Source organism: Apodemus sylvaticus, chromosome 23, assembly GCF_947179515.1.
Source record: "Apodemus sylvaticus chromosome 23, mApoSyl1.1, whole genome shotgun sequence".
Taxonomy (NCBI): Eukaryota; Metazoa; Chordata; class Mammalia; order Rodentia; family Muridae; genus Apodemus; species Apodemus sylvaticus.
Genome location: NC_067494.1, coordinates 32,391,528 through 32,418,357, shown reverse-complemented (window position 1 = coordinate 32,418,357; position 26,830 = coordinate 32,391,528). Strand labels below are relative to the sequence as shown.

General features: G+C 44.0%; 1 protein-coding gene across 1 annotated transcript; it reads left to right on the top strand.

Annotated features, from left to right (window-relative positions):
• The first annotated feature begins 316 nt into the window (after positions 1-316).
• Positions 317-26,074, top strand: LOC127674203 (UL16-binding protein 2-like). The gene is made up of 6 exons (XM_052170041.1): positions 317-464; positions 19,302-19,373; positions 19,690-19,806; positions 24,423-24,677; positions 25,011-25,280; positions 25,965-26,074. Exons 1-6 carry the CDS (start codon positions 317-319, stop codon positions 26,072-26,074), a joined length of 972 nt encoding a protein of 323 aa, XP_052026001.1.
• Positions 26,075-26,830: the final 756 nt, after the last annotated feature.

The window sequence follows — 26,830 nt, the reverse complement described above, 5'->3', positions numbered from 1 at the left end:
AATTTCTTGATCTGGAGACTAGGATAAAATCATTTATGTATCCATACCAAGCACAAGAAACAGAAGAACTAGAAATCAGTAGTGGGAGTGTGAAGCTTAACTCCTGTGTATGTAACTCATCAGTGTCTATGTCAGACTGAGACAGAGTAGGAGGAGCCTGTACAGGGTGACATTCTCTACACCACCACCAACAAATAGATATATGTGCTATTCTATATGACTGTATATAAAAGTAACTACTTCATAGCATAAAGTGATAGTTAATAATATTACTCTTATAGATTAGTTTGTATGGTACTCACTGAGTAGTCCAGCCATGGCCACATGCACACTGGAGCAGCAGAGAACTTGGAACCCGCTGGGTCCCACAGGCTGGCTGCCCCTGCAGTGTCAATCTGGCAGTGAAAGTTGGAAGGTCCAGGCAACTGTCACTCCTCAGTCACACCCTCTGATGCAGGTTCTGGGTCAGTGCTGCTCTCCACAGTGCTCAGAGAAGCTTCTCTGTGTACATCCAGAAGCTGTGGGGGGAGGAGTGTGAAATCATGATTGCTGCCTTTGACCTTCACATGACACTTTTGCACAAGAGCACTAGTGCTCACACATGCTAAGAATGTGGAGATTGTAGAGTGTAAAGTTCACTGTTGAAACACTTTGCATTTTGAAGCAGGGTCTCACTGTTTAGACTAGGCTGGCCTGGAACTCACAGGAACCCACCTACCTTTACCTGGACAGCATTAGGTTTGAAGGTGTGTGCCACCATGCCTGTCTGCTCACTGGATTTTAAGCTCTAATGGTGTGATACTAAAGGATTAGAGCTTTAAAAAGTCTGTTTCACCGAGATTCCTTTGTAAAGTTTAGCAGCATCGAGTAGATAGGCACTATTAATGTTTCTGAAGCATCACTAAAGGAAACCTGTCACATCTAAGCCTAGGAATCAGATATGGAGAACTGTTTGTTTAGTGAGGGTCAGTGATGACCACTGCAGGTCCTCCAACCTTAGCACAACTGACTCCATGATGGTAGTGTTGTCCAGGCTGTAAAACTCAGCACACAGACAGCTCCAGCCAAAATGAAAACAAAGAACTAATGCATCAAAGTCCATAGTTCTGAGAGAGTCTCTAATTGTGACAACTTTGCTTTTGGCTTCTGCTTTGGGCTAAGTCTCCCTGTTATGTCAGCCTAGAGCATGGTTTTTGTGCTTAAAAGATCTCCCTGGGCAAGACTCCCGTAGTGACTATTCCTGGTTGTCAACTTGACTATATCAGGAATGAACTACAGTCTAGAATTGGAAGGCTCACCTATACTCCTAATTTGGAGGCTCAGAGATATAAGTTTCTGAACTGGATCTTGGCATGGAGAACTTGAAGCATAGTGACTAAGACAAGGAGATCTCTGAGTTCAAGATCATTTGGGATTAAAGGCATGGATGCACACACCTTTAATCTGGGCCACACCCTCTGCTGGAGTCCCACAGGCCAATAATCTGGGCCACACACACTGTTGGAGACCTAAAGCCTTTAATCTGGGCTACACCCTCTGCTGGAGATATATAAGGACATTGGAAGAAGGAAGATTCTCTCTTGCTCTTCCTTGCCTGCTTGCCTCGTGGGACTGAGAAACTGCTAGATCCTTGGACTTCCATCCACAGCTGCTGATGATCATTGTTGGGGAGTTGGACTATAGACTGTAAATCCTTGACAAATTCCCTAACTATATAAAGACTATCCATATGTTCTGTGACTCTAGAGAACCCAAACTAATACAGCTCCATTCTACACACTGGGATCCCAAACATTCAGAATCATTAGGGCCAGCTAATGAGGATTTTCCAATGGCTGAAACACCTTTTGTAGGAAGCTAGGTACTGGAGGAAACACGGAGGGAAACTGCAATCAGGATATAAAATAGTTATCAATTAATCTTTAAAAATATTTGAGCAGTCTGTCTGCTGAATTCCCCTACAACAGTAATGTCCATCCTCCAATTTCCTTACTAGAAGGTTCTTACCACAGGTTCTGGATGTCTAATTGCTGACTTAATTCTGTAAAGGGATCTCTTTCTATTCAGATGTTTGTAAACTTTCTTCATGTGATTGGTTTACAGATGTTTAGGTTTCTGTGAATGGGTGCTATGTATATTATATAGTTTGTACTTGAAATGTTCAGAATATTTTCAGAGTATTCTCTTGTAATTATATTACTTTACAGGGTTTGGGGAGCTTCTCTTTCATTTGTGATTACAGAGTTGTAGTCTTCTTTTTGTTCTTTAGTCAGACTGTATAATGATCTGTGAAAACCAGTAAACTTTTGAAAGGATTTTTTTTCATTGAATTACTTTATTGTTTCGATTACATATTAAAATCTTTCTGAGACATATCACACCCTCATTGCTTTATATTTTGTGTGCATATCATTATTTATCCATATCCCTTTCCTTTTTTATTTCATACATGTTGATTAGCAATGTGCTGTTGGATGGGCTTGGTGGCTCATGCTCTTAATCCCAGCATTCTGGAGGCAGAGACAGGCAGATCTCTAAGTTAGAGGAAGCTCTCTGGTCCACACAGAGTTTCAGCACAGGCAGGAGTATACAGAGACACCTTGTCTTGAAAAACCAAAACAAAAGAAAGCAAGTAGAAATGTCCTGTTTGTGTTGAAAGTGCAGAGAGTGTGTCTGCAGAATACAAATGGCACATCTATGTCATATCCCCTGCCCCGAGGCTCAGGAGCCATCCTGAAGAAGGAACCCCTGATCCAGTCTTTGCGGTAGTAAGATTTCCTTCATCAGCTTAAAGATTTATTGTTACTTTATATGCTTTCATCTTCAATGCTTTTTTATTTAGCAGAAGGTGAACAGATCTGGGCCTGAAGAAATGCTGCTAAACTCAATGGAAAACAGTCAATTAGAGGAGAGGAGAGGAGAGGAGCAGACTCAGGCTGTGTCACAAGGAGCTGTGTAGACAGCAGCATACCAGGAGAGTGGCCATGGGCCCTGAGGGAATATCAGGAGAGAGGGGGGAGGGGAGGGGAGGAAGAGGGAGAGAGAAGGGGGGGGAAGAGGGAGAGGGAGAGAGAAAGGGGAGAGGGAGAGGGAGAGAGAAGATATGACACAGAAGACACTGTGCCCTTGAGAAGTTTCTTCCTGAAATTCTCTTTGTGGTGTTCGTTTTCTAGAGAGGCGTGGAAATAATATATGAAAATTGGTGTTGTATATTTTAATTTCGTGAAAACTCTAACTATAGAAGATTAAATTTGACTAAAGTACTCCTAAAACACCATTTAAACCCATAAACCTCGCTGCATAGCAGTTTCTCCATGTAACCATACTGACTCTAAATAGGTCCAAGGTAAATTACCTTGCTCAGAATTTCATTCTCTCTTCAGTTCCCTTCCCTCTCAGTAGAGCTATTGGCTGACTCAGCAGAGTCATTTGTAACCCAATCTAATATTAGAGTCTTTCATGACTATTTCCCACCATTGTGGGTGTTTTAATTGTACCTAATATTCTTCTAAAGAGATAAACATTTTTGAATTAAATCATAAAAACTATTTCATCAATAATATCTAGATGTATATGTAAAATGATTACTTTTAGCAAAAGTAACAGGAAATATTGTCCAGGTAGTCTGTTAGCTGTATCTTCAAGATTTCCTATGATTAGTACATATAATCACTTTTCATTTTAATATTGCATGACACATCATCCTATAAATGCCATCAGTCCTGTGGTTATAAGGATAACATCTTTCCTGTTAGCTAGTCTACAAAAAGTAAAATTGTTTCAATGACCATATTGAGAAAACTAACTGTGGATGTCAATAAAGTTTTTGGGAGGTTCGTTAACCAGATACAAATAGACTCTGAAAACTGATATGATCTATGTTATCATTTCACCTCATTGCAACATTAGCTAAATACTTTGCGAAAAGAGTGAACTTTGGCAAAAGATGGTAAAAATGTTATCCCTAGGAGAGAGGAAACCACGAAATCAGCATAAGGATGAGAGCATCTAACAGTTTCTATTTGGACAGTTTCGCTCCTCCTTCCTTTAAGAAATGGTGCACAAGCGTGAGGTAAGGCAAAGCCTCCCCTGATTCTGGCTCCATTATTCTCACTCACCTGCTTCTGCAGGGTCCTCACTCTCCTAGGTTGTGGCAGATTTCAGGTCCCACTGAGGTGGAACTTGTTACTCTAGGTGGCAGCCTTAAGCAGGGGGAACAGAGCATAAAATGAGGCAGACTGAAGTCTCAGGCAATAGCCAACTTTATTCAAAGCATCAGACCCTTGAGTTAAGCAAGGTCACATGAGCAAAGTTCACAGGACTGAACACAGTCACAGGGATGCCATGCTTGGAAACACTTCTTAGCCACACAAGTAAGCAGCAAGGTGTAATCTGGAGCAAACCTACTGCTGTTTACACCTGGGAGAGGCATGGAAGATCATTCCATGAACAGACCCAGGTTTAGGAGGAACACGAGGTAGAAGGCTTGTCTTAGTTTCTTGGAATTTCCTCAAAAGCTCTCAGAACTCTCCTCACAACTTGATTCATGGATTGTGTCTGACACTACCTATCTCTTCTCCAAAAGTTTCTTTCTTTCTTTCTCTCTCTCTCTTTCTCTCTCTCTCTCCCTGACTGGAAAGCTAACAACTAACTGTGAGATAGAGGAAGTGGGGGTGGGGAGATGGATAGCTACAGCCAGAGAGGTGCTGAAAGGATCCCTGGTGGGCAGCAGGAAGCTGGAGGTGTTGGGGTGGGGGTGGGGCTCCACAAAAGCAAGCACACTGCAGGCAGGGTGACTGCCTCTCTTCTCTGCCTTAGGTCCAGGTTTGATCCTGGGGATCAGTCACTCAGGAATAAGACTCATGACTGTGCTCCTGAGGAATCTGCACACCATGCACTCAGAAGCCTGGAGCTCCTGATTCTCTGTAGGTCACCACACCCTGCCTGCCCAGTGCCCTCCCTGTCCTGCCACCCTGCCCTCCCTCGCATCACTCACCCCGCCCACCTGGCACCCAGCCAACACCTTCCTGGCACTCCTATTTCTGCTCTTTGCCTTTTCCTGATCTTCACTCGATTCTCATGTTCGTGAGCTTTTCATCTTCCCGGGCTTCATGAACATCACATGCTAAGGAGCACATGACATGTGCAGCTGCGTTCCTTCCTGACTCCACCCCGCAAAGCAGTGAGACTAGTTACAAGAGCAGGGCTACACCTCAGTCTGCAGGGTGCAGGGACCAGCCTGCAAGGGCTGCAGAGCTGCTCTGAAAACATGTGGAGAAAGAGGAACTAGATAATGGAACTTCCCTACATCAAGGAGTAGGAATTGCCCTGAACTCATAGCCAAGTTTCGAAAACTTTCTGTGGTCTGGGCCATCAGCAGGACATGACCAAGACACCCCAGCCAACCCGCCTTTCAAACAGTTAAAATCGCGCCTTTGGCCACCAGGGTCTAGAGAGGAATCTATGGAGCTGGCTGCTGCTGCCAAGGTCTTTTCCTGCCACTTGGAACTGCTGTGCATGCTGTCTGTCTGTCTGTCTGTCTGTTTGTCTGTCGGTGTTTAGGGAGACAAGGTGAGTTCCAGAGATCCGATGGGGACAGCAGGGTGATAGGAGTCTGGGGCTGTGGGAGGAGAAACACAATTTGTCTGTGTTAAATGCTACCTTGTGAATTTCCAAGGCCTGGGGTGGCATAGGGTTTGGGGTAGGGGTAAGCGTGGAGGCAGGATCTGGAAGCTCACCTGTATCTGTCTTGAGCTAACCAGTGACTTCCTGGGAAAGGAACCCAAGGAGAATCCTGGGACACTGTGGTAGGACAGGATCCCTCAGCCCAGAGACCCTTTCCAGAAGATTCTAGGTCCCAAGTTCCTTCTAGTCCTCACCCCACCCCTACCTCTCTTTACCAAAACTGGCTCTCTCTTTGGAAGTTCTCTGGCCCTTTTGCTTTTTAAATTTTTTTTTTTAATTTTTTTTTTTTTTAATTTTTTGGTTTTTTCGAGACAGGGTTTCTCTGTGTATTCCTGGCTGTCCTGGAACTCACTCTGTAGACCTGGCTGGCCTCAAACTCAGAAATCCACCTGCCTCTGCCTCCCAAGTGCTGGGATTAAAGGCATGTGCCACCACACTCTTTTGCTTTTAAACTTCTCAGTGTGCTTTAACAGATTACAGCACAGGCAACCAGCAGCTGGTCCACACATTCCCATCCCTTTCCCCGAAGTCTGTGACTTTTTGTAAAAGAGTTCATTTGTTTTTTAAGGCCAGGATAGTCTTTAACTAGAAATTCTTACCAAGATACAAGAATTAAAGGCCTGTGGCACCACATCAAGTTTTACAACTCACTTGGTGTATGTTGACCTGCCACCCAGCTCACCTCCCTTCCCTGTCCTGCCTCACTATCCCCTCAGAAAAGGGCTTTAAGCCCTTCCTTCACTGGGTGACAACACAGTTAAATGGTGCTTAGTGGGCATGTGGAGGCTTCTGCCCCTGCCCCTGGGCCTGTCTAGACTCCTTCCCCTAGATGCAGACCCAGTAATGGTGTTCATTTAGATAGAAGTTTGTTTTTCTATAAAATTTGGGTCAGGAATAATTCCAGATTGGCAAGAATATCATGTGTGCCTCTGCACCAGATACTCAGTCGATGACTAGGAGTCTCTCTCACTCCCTCTCTCTCTCTCCCTCTCTCTTTTCTATCTTTATTTCTTAGTTTTTTAAAGATTAAAATAAATTTTAGTTTCAAAAGATTATGATGATGATCATGGCCTTCATTTGCCAAATACTTATTAGACACTAAAGAATTCACATTTCATTGCTCCATTTAATTTATATAATAATCTTCAAAATTGTATACTATCATTTTTTAAAAATTGTATTTATTATTTATTTACAGTCCCGATTTCATTCCCCTTCCGGTACACATTCTTACTGTTCCATATCCTACATCTTCCCCAATAGCCCCCCCCACACACACCTCCCTGTCCCTGTCTCCCCTTCCCCAGGAGAATGTTCCCAGGCCCTATGCCCTACCCTACCACACCTCCCCACTCCCTGGGGACACCAATCTCTTCATGGTTAGGTACATCTTCTCTAATTGGGTCCACACCTGGCAGTCCTTGGCTAAATGTGTGTTGGGAACCTCATACCAGCTGGTGTACACTGCCTGGTGGTGATCCAGTGTCTCAGATCTCAGGGGTCCAGGTTAGTTGAGACTGCTGGTCTTCTTACAGGGTCTGCCTCCTCTTCAGCTTCTTCCAGATTTTCCTTAATTTAACCACAGGGGTCGGCACATTTTGTTGGATGTAAATATCTGCATCTGACTCTTTCAGCTACTTGATGGCTCTTTTAGAGGGGAGTCATGATAGGCCCTTTTTTGTGACCACTCCATAGCCTCAAGTAATAGTGTCAGGCCTTGGGGCCTCCCCTTGAGCTTGATTCCAATTTGCACCTGTCTCTGATCCTCCTTTTCCTAAGGCTCTTCTACATTTGCGTCCCTGCCGTTCCTTTAAACAGGAACAATTATGATTGTTCTGTGTCTGGAAGTTTTTAGATTTAGTGTTTTCTTTGCCCAGTGTATCCATTTCTCCTGTGGAATTGTCCACTCCTGAGAGTCTCTCTGCCATGGCTTCTATTCTGTTGGTGAAGTTTACCTCCGTACTTCCTGCCATTTCCAGAATTCCTTCAGTTTCTGTTTTCTGTATTGGTTCTATTTCCATCGTTATGTCTAGAATAGTTTTATTGTTTCTCTTCAACTACTTTTCTTTTCTTGAATTTCATTAAATGATTTATTTATATCCTCTTTCATGACTTCTGTCATCTTCATATAGTTACTTTAAGGTCTCTAAACACTGGCAAACACAATTCCCAAGCAAAACAAGTATATCACCCCATCCATGGGTCAGGAAACACGGGATAGGAGGGGAAGAATTGGATATGAGAGCAAGATGGGGTGGAATGATGGGAAATGCTGTTCTCCAGCCCTGAGCTCACCATTGCACTGCTGAACTCTCAACTGCCCTGAGAACTAGCTTCATCACTTGTCAATACACACACACACACACACACACACACACACACACACACACACAGGTAAAAGCAGAGGCAGGAGAACCTTAAAGAAAGTCATCTAGAAGGAATGGAAAGAGAGGCTGATACAATGGTTGATATGGCTAATTTATATTTTCCACATAAATGAAAATATAAAAAAACAATTTATTTTGATGACTTTCCCATCAAATGATTGCATGACACAGGTCATGTACCTATGAAAATATGAGCTAGTCTTTGTAAATACTAATGGTCATCCCTGCCCTTGCTGTAGAACCTTGGTGAAGGCAGTTTTTGAGCGTATTGACGAATATGGAATTACCCAGAAGGGGCCTAATTCTATGATCTCTGTGAGATTCAGATCATTTACCACAAGTGCCAGTGTCCTCACACCAAAAGAAATGTCTTCCATGGTTGAAACTGGCTATAATCAAATGTTGTAATGCCTGACAAAGTCTGGAGTAATCTCTGTAGTGTGTAGGACAGGGTCACATACTTGCTGGTTGTATTATATGAGGCCAAATAGAATGCCCTTCACTTGAGAGCCTTAAGGGCCTGGAGGGTTTTGGCACTGATTAATAAGCTAGCTATTTCAAAAACTGACTGTGCAATGGTTCAAAGCATTACGTCCCCAGATGGCTGTCACCTATATATAACATGGAGGCCTAAAGAAAACATGGAAGAAGGAAGGTCTCTCTTTGCCTGCTTCTCTCTACTCTTGCTAGCATGTTCCTTTATTCACTGGGATTGTAATTTACTTCCTTGGAATTTTCACATAGATGGAAAACTAGCTGAGACACTCAGCCTCATAAACTGGACAATTTTTTGGTTCTTGAAATTTCAGTACATTCACACCAAGGTTGAACTAGCTAGATTATGGTATGTAAGGCATTCAAAAAAATCACGTGTATATGTGTATATATAAATGCATTTTATGTATATATACATGTATATACATGTATATGCAGTGTATACAGCTATGTGTATAAACACATATGTTTATGTGTTTGTAGTATGTATGTTTGTGGTGGCTATTCTTGGTTGTCAACTTGGTTCCACTTGGAATTAACTAAGATCCAAAACCGGGCCACACATGAAAGGGATTTTGAACTAATTTGTAGTGTAATGTCCAACTCTAAGCCATATATTTAATGTTGGAAAGCACATCTTTAATCTTAATCATATACACTTATTAGTTAATCCATTTTAACCTGTAATTGAGGCCTGGAGAGATGACATGTTGTTTTAGGAGCACTGGCTGCTCTCACAGAAGTCTGAGGATCATTAATTCTCAGCACCCACCTGCGGTTCGCCATCACCTACAACTATAGTGGCCAAAGATCCTCTGACCTTAGTCAGCCCTGAATTTTATACACAACTGAAATCATCCAGTGACATTGTTTGTATGTATGGGTTTGTGTTAGCTCAGGGCAGCATAAGTTCAAATTTATAACCTTTTGGCGATTTTATGAACTGAAAACAAAACTCACATACTCTCTCGTTTTATAAAAGCAATTTAAATTATAGTTTGTATAATCATGCATTCTATACCACAAACTCTTTTCTAAAGGAGGAAGACAAATACATCAAATTATAGTCTTGGCTAACAGGTTGACCTAAAGATCAAAGGGCACAGGATGTATTACATTAAAGGAAGAAAATGAAAACCCTCCAAAGACAACAGAGATAATTGTGCTTAAAATGTGTTTCACTGGGGGTTAGGGATGGGGAGGGGGGTCATTCACATCACCAAAGAGAAGTTAACACTAACAAGAGGGCAGACAGCATTAACTTCTCTGTGAGTTCTTGGCCACAAGTTTCCAAGCCAGTATGCATGAGGGGAGGGCACTGTGGTGACTCAGAGGCAACAATCACTAGTCATGTCATTTCACTGCTGCAAACTCCAGGCTGCTTTTATCATAAAGCTATCAGACACAGGGAGGAGAAGGGCTGAGAGCAGAGTGCACACACCTTGGAATACCAAATTCCTTTTTGGTGCTACAAGGCATTTGGATCAGGGACTCCCACAGTGGAAACCAGAGGCAGGTGAATTGGAGTGTCCTAGGAGAGACTTAGAAAAGTAATTGGGAACTCAGAATGTGGATTAGAGACTGGGTGTCCCATGTGCAAAGGTAGGTGTCAGGATCTGCTTGAACACACAGCCCAGATTTCTGTTCCATGGTATCCAGTGCAGTCAGCACCCTGCAACAGCTACTTGGGCTTTGCTGTCTCTTGGCAGTTCAAGTCACCCCAGGATCCTGCAGGTTCTGAAAAAAGAGCCATGGCCTGGGAGGGAGACCCCAAACTCAGTCATTACACACAGGCTCTGCTGTTCCACTCAGTTGTTCTACTGCTCTGCCTGTGTGGATGCCTGGTGGGGTGTAGAGGTGATCGGACTCAGGAGCCTAGCACAGGGACCAGCAATGAGGGCCCTGAGCCCTGGTTGGCCAGACTGTCTAAAATTAGTGCCCAGGTTCCCATGGGTAGTTCTCTACAGCACGATACTCGGAAACTATTTTTGAGACAATGCCCCACCTTTTAATTCCCAGATCACAAATAGAAAAGGTGACAAGAAAAGTCACTGCTGTAGAATCAAAAGGACTTCAAGGAATCAGAGCAGGAGAGCAGTTCTGTCTGCAGTGATACATACTGAACTCAATGTGAACCATGGAGTAGCCAGTGGTCACTTGGTGTCAGTGGGTAAGGAAGGGTCAATGGTACCCAAGTCATAGCAATTGAAATGGTGATAGACTGGACAAATCTGCAAGCAACACCCAAGAGCAGAGCAGTTGAGCTTCTGTGGATGCAGCATCTTAACATGGACAGATGCCTCCACAGTGGCAGGCCTTGTAGCTTGACTGCAAATGAACTTGGGAAAACTTGATAGGGCCCAATTCAGACTGTTTCTAGTGATCTATTGTTCTATGGGAGAAGACTCAATCTCCTACATTAGTGTGATGAGGTGGCTGAAAGGATTGTGTGTCCCAGAACTAGACATGCCCTTGATTATCAGGGTGATTAAGCACTGAGACAGATAATGAGATTCTGAGTCCAATAAGATCCATGACATAAGAGGACTTCAAATGCTGAGGGTCAAAAAGTGTTCCTGAGGGAAGATTGTGCACAACTAGGTCCTAACTATGTGCTTATTAATATATCTTAAGAGAGTTGATTATGAGATCTGAGATATGTCTCAGTTGGAAAGAATATTCTACAACAATGGGTTGATCATCTAGAGGATGGAGGCTCAAAACCCACAATTCTCTAGTTGGCCCCCAACTCTCTGTCATTCCAGTTCTGATGTCTAAATCCTCTACACACTGCATGTACATGGCGCCCATACATTAATGTAGGCAAGATCAGAGAAAAATAAGTGAGTAAATAAATAGTTTGTAAACATTGTTAGGTTGATCTGGTTGGGTAAATGGGAAGGCGACAGGTACGCCATAGGGAAGGGGAAGGAGGAAACACAGAAGGTGGGAAGGAGGTAAAGGAGAATTGCAGGATAAAGTTGATACCATGGGGAAATAAGAAAAAGGAGGGAGGGAGGGAGGGAGAAATGACAGTGTGGATGCTGAAAAAGCCACAAGGAGTCACACTTTCAGCATATGAAAACAGGTATATGTTTATAATGGAGCTTTTCTCCTCTGAGTTTATAGCACTCTCCCCAATATGCTAAATACCAGCAGATGCAACCCGAAGTAAGAGATGAATTCTTTAAATTGTTGGTTGGGCTGACTAAGAGACTTCCAAAACATCCAGACTATTGTTGTTGCCAGTAAAAAATTGGAAGTTTGGTCTCTATTGCTGAAGACACCATACAGTTTGGACAGGGGTCATGAAGCCTTTTAGCTGGAACTGACCTGAAAACCTCCTCACTGAGGACTTTGATGGAACCAAAGGTACCATACAAGTTTCCAAGTAGTGAAGGAACCAACAGTCCCACCAGACAGCATAACTATGAGCCACAACAGTGACCAGCATGGCATGATACCCTTGAATGTGCATTAGAGGCACAAATACCTTGGTGGTAGCCAGTAGATGTCTCAATGAACTTGAGTCTTGCTCAACAAGAGGGAGCCAATGGCTGATTCTGGAAACCTAGCTAACTATTCTGTGCTAGTATAATCATGATTTTTGGAGGAGAATCTACAACCACTACTTTACTAAACCAGAATAATGTCTAGCATCAATCTATGAACTTTGTCCTTATATACAGGTATTGTAGTCTTTAACCCTCATCAGGAAACTTCTCTTTACAACAGAGAGCACTAGAGAAAACCACAACTAATCCTATGCAGAATTGTGCAGTCCAGTCCTGTTTTACTTAGGATATCCATTGCTGTGAAGGGACATCACAACCAGGGCAACTCTTATAAAGGAAACAATCCTCTAGGTTGTCTTACATTTTCAGAAGTTCAGTTTATTATCATCATGGTAGGAATCATGAAAGTCTCTAGGCTGATATGGTGCTGGAGAAGGAACTGGGTGGGAGTTCTTCATTTTGACCTAAGTTCAGCCAGAGAAGTCTTTCTCTTCTGCAGGCAGCCAGAAGAAAGGTCTCTGAAGACCTGTGTTGTGCTCACCCCCACAGTGTTACACTGCCCCCAACAAAGCCGCACTTCCTCCAATAATGCCACACTTCCTAACAGTGCAAATCCCTATGAGCCTACATATTCAGATCACCAATGAGTACATCTACAGACCTCTCCTACACCTAAGGCTCAGAACACATTGTAGACAAAAAAACAGAAAGAGTCTAAGAGCCTGTGGATCAGGGACTTTGCTGTGAATTACATCAGAAGCTATACAGGTGAAGACTCACAAACCAGATGGCTTAATATGAACTGAACCAGGAGCAATCCAGTGTCCACACCAAAGTGCTGAGGTGAAGGGAGCACCTTCACAAAGAACTACAGGCAAATGAGCAATGCTTTGAGGAGGAGAGGTGGCCCTGCACAGAAAATAACACACAAATTGATTGTCCAGAGTCAACTGGTCAGTCCTAGAAACGCACATATGAGTGACATTACATAGACTCAGCAGGTTCTGCTTGGAAATACATATGTCCATATAAATTTATATATACTAATATAATAGCAATGGACAGGAAAAGAGTCCATGAATTTGAAAGAGGTCAGAGAGGGGTCCATGGGAAGTTCCTGAGGGAGTAAAAGGAAGGGGAAAGTGTTCTAATTAAAAAAACAATGGCAAAAATTAATTAAAAAATAATTATATTTCTATCTTTCCTGAAATTTGAGGAAATCTTTATTTATAGAGATTATATTGAAGAGTTTCACTGATCCCCTATGTGATATTGAAATGAAAACTGGACTATTGCTAGGGGAAGGAGTCAATGACCCAAAAGGTACTACAACCCCATCATAAGAATAATATCAATGAACTGGACCACTCAGAGCTCCCAGGGACAAATCCACCAACCTAAGAGTCATGGAGGGATCCAAGACTCCAGATACATATGTAGCAGAGGATGGCTTTATCTGACATCAAGGGAAAGGGAGGGAGGTTTGATGCCTAGAAGTAGGGGGATGCTAGAGGAGTGAAGTGTGAGGGGGTGAATGGGTGGAGAAGCACCCTCATAGAGGGAAAGGTGAGTGGGTGAGGGGGAATAGCATGGGATGAGGGGGTTGGTGGATGGCTAACCAGGAAGTGAAATATCATTTGAAAACTAAAAAGAAACACACACACACACACACACACACACACACACACACACACACACACAAACAGGGCCATTATCCAGCTGTACTTTTTTTTTTCCTTATTTTTTTAATTGGGTGTATTCTTTATTTACATTTCAAATGATTTCCCCTTTTCTGGATCCCCATTCCCTGCAAGTCCCATAAGCCCTCTTCCTTCCCTCTCTTCCTCCATCTACTCCTTCCCACTTCCATGTTCTGGTATTCCCCTATACTGTTGCATTGAGTCTTTCCAGAACCAGGGGCCCCTCCTCCGTTCTTTTTGGACATCATTTAATATGTGGATTATTTCCTGGGTATTCCAAGTTTTTAGGTTAATATCCATTCATCAATGAGTGCATACCATGATTGATTTTTTGACACTGGGTTACCTCACTTAGTATGATGTTCTCCAGCTCCATCCATTTGTCTATGAATTTCATGAATTCATTGTTTCTAAAGGCTGAATAGTACTCCATTGTGTAAATATACCACATTTTTTTCCCATTCCTCCACTGAGGGACACCTGGGTTCTTTCCACCTTCTGGCTACTACAAATAGGGCTGCTATGAACATAGTGGAGCATGTGTCCTAATTACATGCTGGGGAATCCTCTGGGTATATGTCCAGGAGTGGTATAGCAGGGTTGTCCAGAAGTGCCATGCCCAGTTTTCTGAGGAACCTCCAGACTGATTTCCAAAGTGGTCCATGGGAAGTTCCATCTTACAATCCCACCAGCAGTGGAGGAGTGTTCCTCTTTCTCCACATCCTCTCCAGCACCTCCTGTCTCCTGAGTTTTTGACCTTAGCCATTCTGACTGGGTATTTTTGATTTGCATTTCCCTAATGATTAATGCTGTTGAACATTTCTTAAGCTGTTTCTCAGCCCTCCGAAGTTCTTCATGTGAAAATTCTTTGTTTAGCTCGGTCCCCCATTTTTTAATGGGGTTATTTGGTTCTTTGGGTTCTACCTTCTTGAGTTCTTTGTATATATTAGATATTAGCCCTCTGTCAGATTTAGGGTTGATGAAGATCCTTTTCCAATCTGTTGGTTGACGTTTTGTCCTTTTGACAGTGTCCTTTGCCTTACAGAAACTTTGCAGTTTTATGAGATCCCATTTGTCAATTCTTGATCTTAGAGCATAAGCTATTGGTGTTCTGTTCAGGAAATTTTCCCCTGTACCCATGTCCTCAAGAGTCTTCCCCAGTTTTTTTTTTTTCTATTAGGTGCAGTGTATCAGGTTTTATGTGGAGGTCCTTGATCCACTTGGAGGTGAGCTTAGTACAAGGAGTCTTGGAAAGAACAGGAATTCAAGGCCCATACCTAAACATCATTAAAGCAATATACAGCAAACAGGTAGCCAACATCAAACTAAACGGAGAGAAACTTGAACCAATCCCACTAAAATCAGGGACTAGACAAGGCTGTCCTCTCTCTCTGTTTCTTTTCAATATAGTACTTGAAGTTCTAGCTAGAGCAATTAGACAACAGAAGGAGGTCAAGTGAATACAAATTGGAAAGGAAGAAGTCAAATTATCACTCTTTGCAGATGACATGATTGTCTACTTAAGTGACCCGAAAACCTCCACCAGAGAACTCCCACGGCTGATAAACAACCTCAACAAAGTGGCTGGTTATAAAATCAACTCAAGCACATCAGTTGCCTTCCTATACTCAAAGGATAAGCAGGCTGAGAAAGAATTTAGGGAAATGACACCCTTCACAATAGCCACAAACAAAATATTGTGGTGTGACTCTAACCAAACAAGTGAAAGACCTATATGAGAAGAACTTCATTCAGATCTCTGAAGAAGGAAATCGAAGAAGATCTCAGAAAATGGAAAAATCTTCCATGTTCATGGATTGGCAGGATGTTAAAATGGCCATCTTGCCAAAGGCAATCTACAGATTCAATGCAATCCCTATCAAAATCCCAACCCAGTTCTTCATAGAGCTAGAAAGAGCAATGCCCAAATTCATCTGGAATAACAAAAAACCTAAGATAGCTAAAACTATTCTCAATAGTAAAAGAACTTCAGTGGGATTCAATATCCCAGACCTCAAACTTTACTACAGAGCGATAGTGATAAAAAACTGCATGGTATTGGTACAATGTCAGGCAAGTGGATCAATGGAAAAGGATTGAAGACCCAGAAATGAACCCACACACCTATGATCCCTTAATCTTTGACAAAGGTGCTGAAAGCATCCAGTGGAAAAAAGATAGTCTTTTCAACAAATGGTGCTGGTTCAATTGGAGGTCAGCATGCAGAAGAATGCGAATTGATCCATTCTTATCTCCTTGTACTAAGCTCAACTCAAAATGGATCAAGGACCTCCACATAAAACCTGACACACTGAAACTAATAGAAAAGAAACTGGGGAAGACACTTGAGGACATGGGCATAGGGGAAAAGTTCCTGAATAGATCATCAGCTGTACTTTTAAATACATCCCAAAAGCAAGGAATGGTGAGTTCTGTGAGGACAGTGTTTCTCTCTCAGACTCTGACTATTTCAGTCTCTTATATGGGGGTGTGTGAATGAATTCAATTGGTCAATCCCACACAATAGGAAGAGGGATGAGGACCAATGAACCCCCAAGTCCATCTTGGAGTCTTGTGGTAAGATTAAGGTTCAGAAAGCCATGGATTTGGACATCTATGTTGGTCAGTCAAGCTCTGGTCCTGCCCACCTTGAAAGTTCCCAAACCAATGTGTGAGGAGATTGCACTGCACAGGGGCCTGTCAGACTCATCAGTGGGTGTCATTAGCTGCAGGTCATCCTGTGCAGGCAAACAGTGAGCACCTCGAGTTCTTTTCCTGGAATAACCCACCAGTTTGAGGTACTAGTTAATCTTCACACAAAGTTAAATCTCTGTCTTGTATATTCACTCATCTGACACACACATACACACACACACACACACAAACACACACACAAACACACCACACACACACACACACACACACACAACTGAGAGCATATTCACAAATTTGCTCACAAGGGCCTAATGTAACAGTGGTGGGTAAGTTCACTGGACTGTGGAAAGAGGATTTGGAAAGTCAATAAAGAAGAACTCCTAGGAGAACAGAAGCCTTTTGAGACATGTCTCCCCAGTGAGGTCTAGGACATGTGGGATTCAGATCTGGGTCTCTGGGCAGACATGATTACCAACACAGAGAGTTGATGCTAGTGAAAGACTCTGGGACCTAAAGCAAGGTTCATGGAACCTGTGGATCTACACAAAAGGTTAATCTCTGTCCTGTAAGCACACACACACACACACACACACACACACACACACACACACCTTTACAAATATATAGTGCATCTGCAAAACAGACTCAAAAAAAAAAAAAAGAGATCCACACATGATCTGCCAAGTATTTGAACATTTCCCATGCAGATGCCTGTTCTAGAACAGAAAGAAAAAGGTTTTTTCTTTTGGTTTGGTTTGGTTTTTCGAGACAGGGTTTCTCTGTGTAGCCCTGGCTGTCCTCAAATTCACTCTGTAGTCCAGGTTGGCCTTGTACTCAGAAATCTATCTGCCTCTGCCTCACAAGTGCTGGGATTAAAGGCATGCACTATCACCGCCCAGCTTCAGTACTTTTTAAAATCTCATTGTAGGAGTGTTTTATTCTTACCATTGTACTTATTCATTTAGTAAACATGGGGCCGGAAGCAGGTGCTCACCCAAATTAAACATCCCCAATTGTTATGTCTAGGGCTTCAATTTTGATGACAATACTTCAGTTCAGCGTTTATACAAAGTTCAGAGGAAACACAACACCAACCTTCATTGCACCTGGGTTCCAGTTCAGCACCAGCTCAGCCTTTGTGGCCAAGTGGGGAGAGCACAGGTCTTGGGAGCAAGGTTCCATTGCAAGCTCAACAGGCAAACCTCCATCTCACAGCTGTCCATCACCTTGGCTGGTCCCTCCCACATACAGTGAATCTTCCCTAGTTCTGCCAGTGGGTGAGTGGTGGGTGGGTGGCCCTAGGTCTCAAGCTGTTTTCTGTGATTGAGCCTCTAAGGGGGGGGGGGGTGTCTCTAACCCTAAACCTCCACCTGAGGCCTTAACAACACACAACTGGAACACAGCCCAGAGGAGGGAGCAGCCCATGTTCACAGTCAGTAAATGAATTTGAGTTGCAAGTCAGTCTGCTCAGAGTACACAGTGTTGAGGGAGAAAAGAAATACACTTTATCAGGAAGCCTTTTCATTTGATTAGTGAGTTAGATAACACAATTATATTCAACAATCACCTGAATGCTAAGTCTGCTCACACTTACTAAGTGAGAATGTGTGCACACACAGACCATGAGGTAGCTGAAATCACCACTGAAAACCAGTACTTCTTCCTCTGCTTCAGACTGGTTGTCCCTGGTGCACAGTGTCTAAACCACAACTCAGGAATTTTCTCAGAATTGAGCAATAACAGGTAAATGGTATGAGAATTAGGGCTGGTAGGTTTTCCCTGTAGGACCTTCCATCTGCTCTGTGGAGCACCATGTCTCTCCTCCCACCCAGTGTCATTCCATCCCTGATGCTTCCCTCTTCTATGAGTCCACGTCTGGGCTCCCAGGGTTGTCTGTCTGCTGTGCACCTGAAGCTGCCAGGCTCTTGTGCTTCTTCTGCAACTCCCTGTTGTCACCTGCACCCTTCCTCTGTCCTGAGACCACACCTGGGTTCCTGTCTTCAAGGTGCCCAGCCTTGCTGGCTGCCACTCTCTCACTGTGAGACTTGCATTGAAACTGCTGCCAGCTCTGCAGCTTTTCCTCATGCAGGATGTCGAACTGGTCTGACTGTTCCTCCAGCAGCTGGTGGAAGTGGTTAGCCAGGACTCATCTGAATGTTCCCACAGTGCCTCGCAGGCTCCCCAGGGACCCCTTCATGATGCCACTGATGCTGGCACTAAGCTGCCTAGATTATGAGCTGCATGAGTGTTTTTTTCTGTTTCTACAACATGTGCGTGCAATGTGTGCAGAGGCCAGAAGCCAGCCTGGAATCACCAGAAGCAGCAGTCACAGAGCTGCTCTGTCAGTGCTGGAAGTCCAACCTGGTTCCTTTAAAAATGCAGTGGGTGCTATTAACTTCTGAGCATTTTTCAGACCTCAGGAACTGTGATTGCAGAACTTTCTAGAAGGTCTTAGCTTGTGCTGTCACAGAGCTAAGTAGAAAAGCACCAGCCTTCCTTACCCACAAAACAGTAAATGTGAGGCATGGGTAGGGGAGTAGGGATGAAATGGGGGTGGGGAGTTTAGGAGAGGGAGGAGGGGAGGGAGAAAGGGATGGTGTGATGGGAAGGGCAAATAAGTCTGTGATGGAGGAGAAATGAGACAGAGGAAGGGAAACATGGTGGGAAGTGAGGAAGAGTGGCTGGGTGTCCCAGGGATCCCAGAAGGAAGGGTGCAGAGCTAGACTGAGGGTGATGTGAAGGTAGAGAAGAATCTGGGGAAGAGGCTGGAGCAAAGATTTGGTGACCAAGGGAACTCCATGAGGTCCTCAAGGCTGAGGGTGTGGCCCCTAATAAATGATTCAAACTCTGGTCCCTCATTTCAGAGGCACCTGTTCAAGTCACCAACTTAATTCTTTCTTCTCCTTTCCTGAAGCTGTTGCCAAGATTCCCTGCAGGTGAGTGAGATGAAGACAGGACCAAGGGTGGAGCATGGAAGTTCTGAATAATGTTGTCCTCAGGACTGGGTTCACAGTTGTAATCTCCACAGGACCCAGTGTGAGAGGGGCCACCACAGTTCACAGGGATGGAGTTTCCAAGCCACAAGGCACAGGAGCAATCCCCAAAGAAACTTGAGGAAAAGTGGATTGGGTGGATACTTGGTCAGAGCACAGAAAGCCTGAATTCACAGCCAGGTGCCTGGAACTCTTGCATAATCTGCCCTGGGGCTACATCAGGGAGACTCTAAGGACTTCCCCATTCTCTTGCCAACAGCAACAACAGCATTTGTGGAAAGAAAACATGGCAAGGCAGCAGTCACCAAGAGCAAACATTCTCTGATTCTGAAGCTTTTAATTCTACTGAGCTGTGGATCCACCATGCTGCTGGCTGGTGAGTTCCCAGCGCCTACATGGAGCAGGGTTGGTGCAAGGAACAGGGATTGGCTTATGTCAGGAAGTTCCCAGGCCTGGGGCACCAGAAGCTCCAGGGCTTCCTTCAGCCTTCAGTCCAGCACCTCAGTGACTGGGAACCGTGGCTCTCCCAGACCCAGGCTCCAGTGGATTGAAGAAGTTAAGAGAAAAGCTACAGCGTGGGTGCTGGGCAGGAATGAAGAACTCAGGCAGCAGAAGGGAGTACATGGAGAAGCCTCCAGCACCATCTGGTCTGTAGGAAGCCTAAACCCTGGCAACAGGATTGGTATTTTGAGAGCAGTGCAAAACTAGGAGGCAGTCTCAGACAGGTCCCTGGACCTAAGGCAGCCTGTGCTATAGACACGGCCATCCCAAGGGATTCCTCCCAAGCCCTCCACCATTCAGGGAGCTCTTTGTACTCGACCTTTCTTCCCACTTCCCATGGTATTTGTGCAGCAGATAACAGTAGAGACTTCCAGGGAAAAAGTAGCCACCACCACTCTCAGTCTTACTATTTTTCCTCCTCCCTTCTTTTGTTCTGTTTTATATTGTTTGGAGGCCTCACTCTATCACATGAGAATCTGAAACAAACCCTCTCTCCTTTGGTACCAAGAGCTGGGATTACAGTGTGTGAGTGACAGCAGGCTCAGCCTCAATGCCCACATGGCTCATGAGTCATCAGCCTGCTTGGCTCCCTTCTCTGCCCATTTAGCCTCCCCCACTTGTCCATCCACAGAATAATGTCCTTTAGACCCTCGTCCACCATGAGGCATATCTGTGCTGATGCCTGAGTAGACCTCAGCTAATGTGGAGGTGGAAAGTCTTGTCCTCTGTGGAAGAGCCTGACAATGGTACTTGGTGGGAACCTATGGAAGCTTCTGCCCTTGGTCCTAGTCCCAAGAAATATATATCCTAGGTAAATGGCATCAGATAATGGAGTCAGTAGGCAGGAGAGGGTTCTTTTTTCTGTAAATGGAAGACACTAAATCTTCACTGTCATTAGGCAAGCTTTGCTGTATATCCCCGCATCATCTACTCAATTCTGCATTTGCTTTGACAGAGGCAGAAGACAACAAGCTGATGAAAGTGTAGCGATTTGTCCTCTAACCCAGATTAGAATTTTTTTGTATGGACCAGTATTGGTGTCCATCCCCCCAGATTGTCTTCAAGAGGTCTGTGAAAGCTGCTTCTTTCCCAGGCAGCAGTGGGTTCTCTACTGCCTGTGTCTTCTGGGTCATCTAGAAATGGCAGGAGGAAGCCCTGGGTTTAAGGCCTCTTCACTTCTCCATTGCTACCCAGTGGATTCCTAGGCTGCCATGGAACACAGAAAACTCTCCTTGATGCCACAGATGCTTGCTGAGGGAAAGGAGGCAGCTGATTTGAGAACTGACCTTAGTCACTTTATCAAGATAAGATTTACTGCCTTCTAGGGAGCAGGAGATGTTCTGTCAGAAAAATGTACTTGTCTCTCCCTCCTACAGCGATCTTAACACACAAGTGATTTCTTATGTTCCTGCAGCAATGTCACATTTCTGGTATATCTTGCCTGACTATGACCTGTTCACCTAATACTGAAATGAGAAAGAGTTCAGATCATGATGCCTTTCCTGATAGCCTACAACCAGAAACTTCTCTCTCTCAGAGTCCAATACCATGGCAGGGGCCATTTTGTAATAGAGAGCATTTTCTCTGCAGCAGGAGGGTCATGGTGTCTTCTGCCCAAGAAAGGTCATTCTCCAGTTAGGAACTGCCATGAACTCCAGACAAGGGACATTTTTCTCGCACTCGCACCTCAGGCTGACAGATTACCTGGCTCATGGGTCCCTTGCGGCAGGTGTACCCTTCCTTTTCAAAGATGCTTTCTCTCTGGCTGCTTTCAACCATCAAGCACACAATGTAGCAGGTGTAACACAGATTTTCTGGCCTATAAACACTCCAGTACTTATATGATGATGGTCTTAGTTACTTTCTACTGCAGTGATAAGACACATGACCATGGTAATATACAAAAAGAAGAGCTTGAGAAGACTTATAGTTCACAAGGACAATTTCATCTCACAGCAGGGGAGCATGGCAGCAGGCAGACATGGTGGCTCCAGTAGCAAGTTGAGGCTCTACCTACTTTTAGTTGCGTTTGGTTTGGAGGCAAAGTCTCACTGTTCAGTTCTGGTTGATCTAGAACTATGTAGACCAGCCTGCCTCAAACCCATAAAAAAACACGTGATTCCACCTCTCAAATGCTGGAATTAGAGTCATGTGAGATAATGCCCAACTGGGAGACAACATCTTAAACCTCAAGCAAGGTCCAGAAATGAGTAAATGGGAATGTCTGTCACGTATGTCACTAGAACAACACACCGCCAGTTCATACTGGTGACTTACTTTTTTCAGCAAGGCCACACCTCCTAAACCTAAACAAACATGTAGAAACATCCAGCTTCTACAACTTCGGGCAAATGTCTTCCTCTATAGAGTAGAGGCTCATTCAAAATAACACACTACGTATTAACATTAGAGTGTAGGGAATCATACCGAAGTTACAGAGCAGTAATAAAGCAACTCAGAGAGAAAGAATTCACATACTGTGGGGATGAGTGCTCTCTGCTTTTTGGGACCTGATCTGCCCCCCTAGGATGTCAGTTGGGATCTGTCTTTGAGGTGGTTCACTTTAAAAGGTTTATTTCATTTATACATATGAGTGTTTTGTATGTATGTATGTATGTATGCATGTGTACATGCATGTATGCATGTACAGCACACATGTCCCTGGTACCCTTGGAGTCCAAAAGAGGACATCAGGTCTCCTGGACCTAAAGCTGTAGGCAGTGGTGAGCCACCATGTGTTGTTCCTGAGAATCACCTGGATCCTCTGCAAGAGCAACAAGTGCCCTAACTGATGCTTCACCTTTCTAACACCAATGCTTCAGTTTCACACCATGAGCACAGGAGCCTGGGGTTGTCCTAGGACAGGAGCTCTAAGATTCTTTACCATCTGTTTTGTCTTTAATATTTTAAATCCAGCCCCTAATGTGTAGACTAACCATCCATCTATATTTAGTCTCTTGGGTTCTGTTAGCCAAAGTCCACTAAAGCAGTCAGGCATCTGGTGTTGTACCCTTTACACATCAAAGGACCACTGTCCTTGATGTTACTGTCTCCTGACCACTGCACATGATGGGATTTTCTGTACCACACTGCTGGGATTTCAGGTTAGAGATGTAGATACTTACTACCCCACCCAGCCTTCAACAATCAGCACCCTCCCTGAGTTTCTCACCATGCTAATGTCCTTCTCTCTGGTCATTGTTTTTGTTTTTTGTTTTTGTTTTTGTTGGTTGAGACAAGGTTTCTCTGTGTAGCCCTGGCTGTCCTGGAACTCACGTTGTAGACCAGGCTGGCTTCGAACTAAGAAATCCTCCTGCCCCTGCCTCCCAAGTGCTGGGATTAAAGGCATGTGCCACCACTGTCCAGCACTCTGGTCATTCTAAATATGCTTCTGAACAAGGGTCTTGAGCATCCCACAGTGTAGCATGGGCTCTTCACATTTCCCTGGAAATGTTTGCTTTTACATTCATCTGAGAACATGAATATCTCTGCGATTTTTTTTATCACCACTCTTTGAATATCAGATTTAACCATCTTAGATTTTCTCTGCTATCGGTGCTGTTCTTGTAGTGAGGACCATCCTCTGACCAGTTCCAGAAAACCATCCTTGGAATGCTACATTAGGTCCAGGAGAGCTGGCATTGTGTGGTTCTAGTTTCCTTCTGTTGCTGTGATAAGACACTCTTCTCAAAAGGAACTTAAGGGAGAAACTGATTTATTAGATGTCTCCTTCAAAGTTCTAGTCTGCCATGGAGGGAAGTCAGGACAGGATCTCAGAGGCAGGCTCACGTGCTATTCCACAGAGCTTTACCTATGGCCAAGGAACTTACTTCCTGGCTGGAAAGGTGGAACAGGGAACAGAAAAGGATAGTAGCTCAGTCTGGATCACGAGCTCATAAATAGCTAGATTTCCTATCCATCCAGAGACCACTTGACCAGAGAATGATAATGTCCACATTAATATAGGCATTCTTATATCATTCACCATCAAAAACAGTCTCATTAGATGAGATTAATAGACCCATTTCTTAGGAGACTCTAGGCTGGATCACACTGACAGTTAAAACTTGTTATAGATGTTCAATCGATGTGGAAGTACAGATCAGAAAAACTGTCTCCATGCAACTTCAGTAACACCCCTGCCCTGCTCCCCTGTGACCCAGCATCCTCACACACCATCCTGTCTCCTCATAATCTATGTGGGCAGCTTCTGGAGACTCTCCAGAGTGAATATATGTGGAAAAGACAGCCTTAAATTTCTCACCTTGACTGACAGTAGCCAGGGCTAACAAGATTATATAATAACAGACAAGTGGATCGTCCAGATGAAGAGCAGGAGAGAATGAGCAAGACTTAGCACAGTGAAGATTGGTCAGGGATTCCTTCCAGTCCCCAACCTGTCAAGTCACTTTTCCAGAAGATCCCAAGGTAGAGAACATCTCTGAGTCCCTTGGTCCCTTCCACTAACCACACTGAATGTTTCTTCCACAGAGGCTGCTACTCTCTGCTGCAGTTTCAGTGTTAGCAACTCAGTGTCTGGACTGCTGAGCTATGAAGTCGAAGGCCAAGTGAAGACAGAGCATTTCTTTCTGAGCAGAAATAATAAATGTCATGCCACTGGTGTTCTTCTGAACAGACTCAATGCCACAGAGATCTGTGAAAAACAGTTTCACAGTCTAAAAGGACAAGTTGATCACTTGCAAGATATGCTGTACCAAATACAGGGGAAGAATAAGACAATCACAGGTAAGTTTCAAATAGCTTCATAGAGCTGGGAGTGTAGCTCAGTGGAAGAGTTCTTGCCTAGCATGCATGAGGCTCTAGGTTCCATCCCCACTGCTACAAAATTAGTAAAAGAACATATCAGATGCCCCATGAAGGAAAGAACAGGATTTGTAACAGGTTAGGGACATTAATTGTTTGTGTGAACAAACAAAATGAACCAGTATTAGTCCCACCTAAGAGGTCCATTATCAGGGGCAAAATGTGGAGGATAAAGCCAGATAAGGATGGGAAAAGGGGAGGTAGGCAGATAGGATTAAACAACACCAGAGACTGATCTCTTTCCAGTGTGCACAGAGCCCCAGACTCTGCAGTGCATCAAGTGTGGCTGGTGTGCAGAAGATGGATGTGTCAGGGGATCCTGGAAGGTACGCCTCAATGGAAGCATCATATTCCATGGTGACACTAAGAAAAGGCTTCACATCTATTCTGGAGACAACTGGACAAAAGAGATATTGGATAATATCAGAAATATGAATGACTTCTTAAACCAGGCCTCACACTGCGAACTCAAGAACAAGTTTAAGGAGTCTATGTTGCAGTGTAAAGAAAACCTGGTGCCTACAGGTAACTGGGAAGAGGGGGGTAATCTTTCTGCAGATGTGGAGAGTCTGTCCGTCTGTCTGTCTATCTGCTCTCTCTCGATCTCCCTCACTTTCTCTGTGTGTGTCTGTCTGTGTTGTGTATATGTCTCTGTTGTGTGTGTGTCTCTCTGTGTGTATTCCTGTGTGCATGAGCATTTGTGTCCATGTATCTATCTGTGCGTGTGTGTGTACATGGGTATGTGATGTATTCCCCATGAGTCTTTGTGTTAATGAATTCTTTCCATCTCTGATTTCCCTCCTCATCCTCTCCTGTCTCACTCACTGTGTTCACACTGGTCACTGTCCTCGTGTCTCTCCACTCTCACAGACTGAGCATCCTACTTCCTGCCTTCTCCTCAGTCTAGAATGCTGTTGCCCTCTTCTCAACCAATCTCTCTTCTTCCCTTCACCCTCTCACGGGTCAGCTCCTCTTCTGCCAACAGGAGAGATGAGGCCCCATCATTACCCTGCTCCCTTACTTACATGAGTCTGTTGAGGTCAGGGACATGGTTTTTCCCTTCCAAGTGAGGACCCACACAAATACCTGTTGCACAACAAAGTGGTTGCAACCCTGTGTGTTATAGAATTTCCTGAGGACAGCGAAGCTGATGTAAGATTTGTCCAGATTTGAGTCCTATTCAGAGACTCAACTTTTTTTTCATTTTAGCCTTACCAATCATTACTGCACATGTGGACAAATCTGCAACCTGGGAGTGTATGTCCAATCCCTCTATTCTGCTGATAATGCTCAGCTGCTTCCTCCTCTATGTTTTCTGAGGAGAATCATTGACAACGACAGGTACTGGGCACAATGTTGGACATGGAGGAAGGGACAGAGTGGTGAGGACTGAGGAAGCAGGAGTGAGTGAGTTCCAGGAGTCCTGTTCTGGTCCCTCAGTTGCAGAGTCTTACTGAGACAGGAGGCAGGAGACCCAGAGTTCGGGTCACCTGCTAGCAAAGGCTTGTGCATGCTTATCCTGGACAGGAGAGGAATTGTTCACAGAGTAGGGGAAAACCAAGGGTACACAGCAGGTGCATGGTCAGAACAGGTTCCTACTTAGGAGCATCTCATGCTGTAGATGTGGAAACTGTGGGGACACACACATGTGTGTGTTCTTAATGTGTAGAGGGAAGAAGATTCCATCTCACAGAACTAGAAAATAAACATAGACATTGTGAGATGGCCCAATGGCATGACTACTAATATAATCATGGACAACTTTTTCTCTGCATGACTTGCTCATAACATGGAATTACTTGATCTAGAGATTTGGATAAAAACATTGTTATGTATCCGTAACCAGAACAAAAAAACAGAATGTCCAGATCTCTCTAGTAGGAGTGTGAAGCTTTATTCCTGTGTATATAACTCACAAGTATCTACATCAAAGTGAGACAGACTAGGGGGAGCCTGTACAGGGTGTCATTCTCTATACCACCAACAATATATATATTATACATATATGCTATTCTATATGGCTGTATATAAAAGGCACAAAACAACTTCTGAGCATAAGGTGATAGTTTTTAATA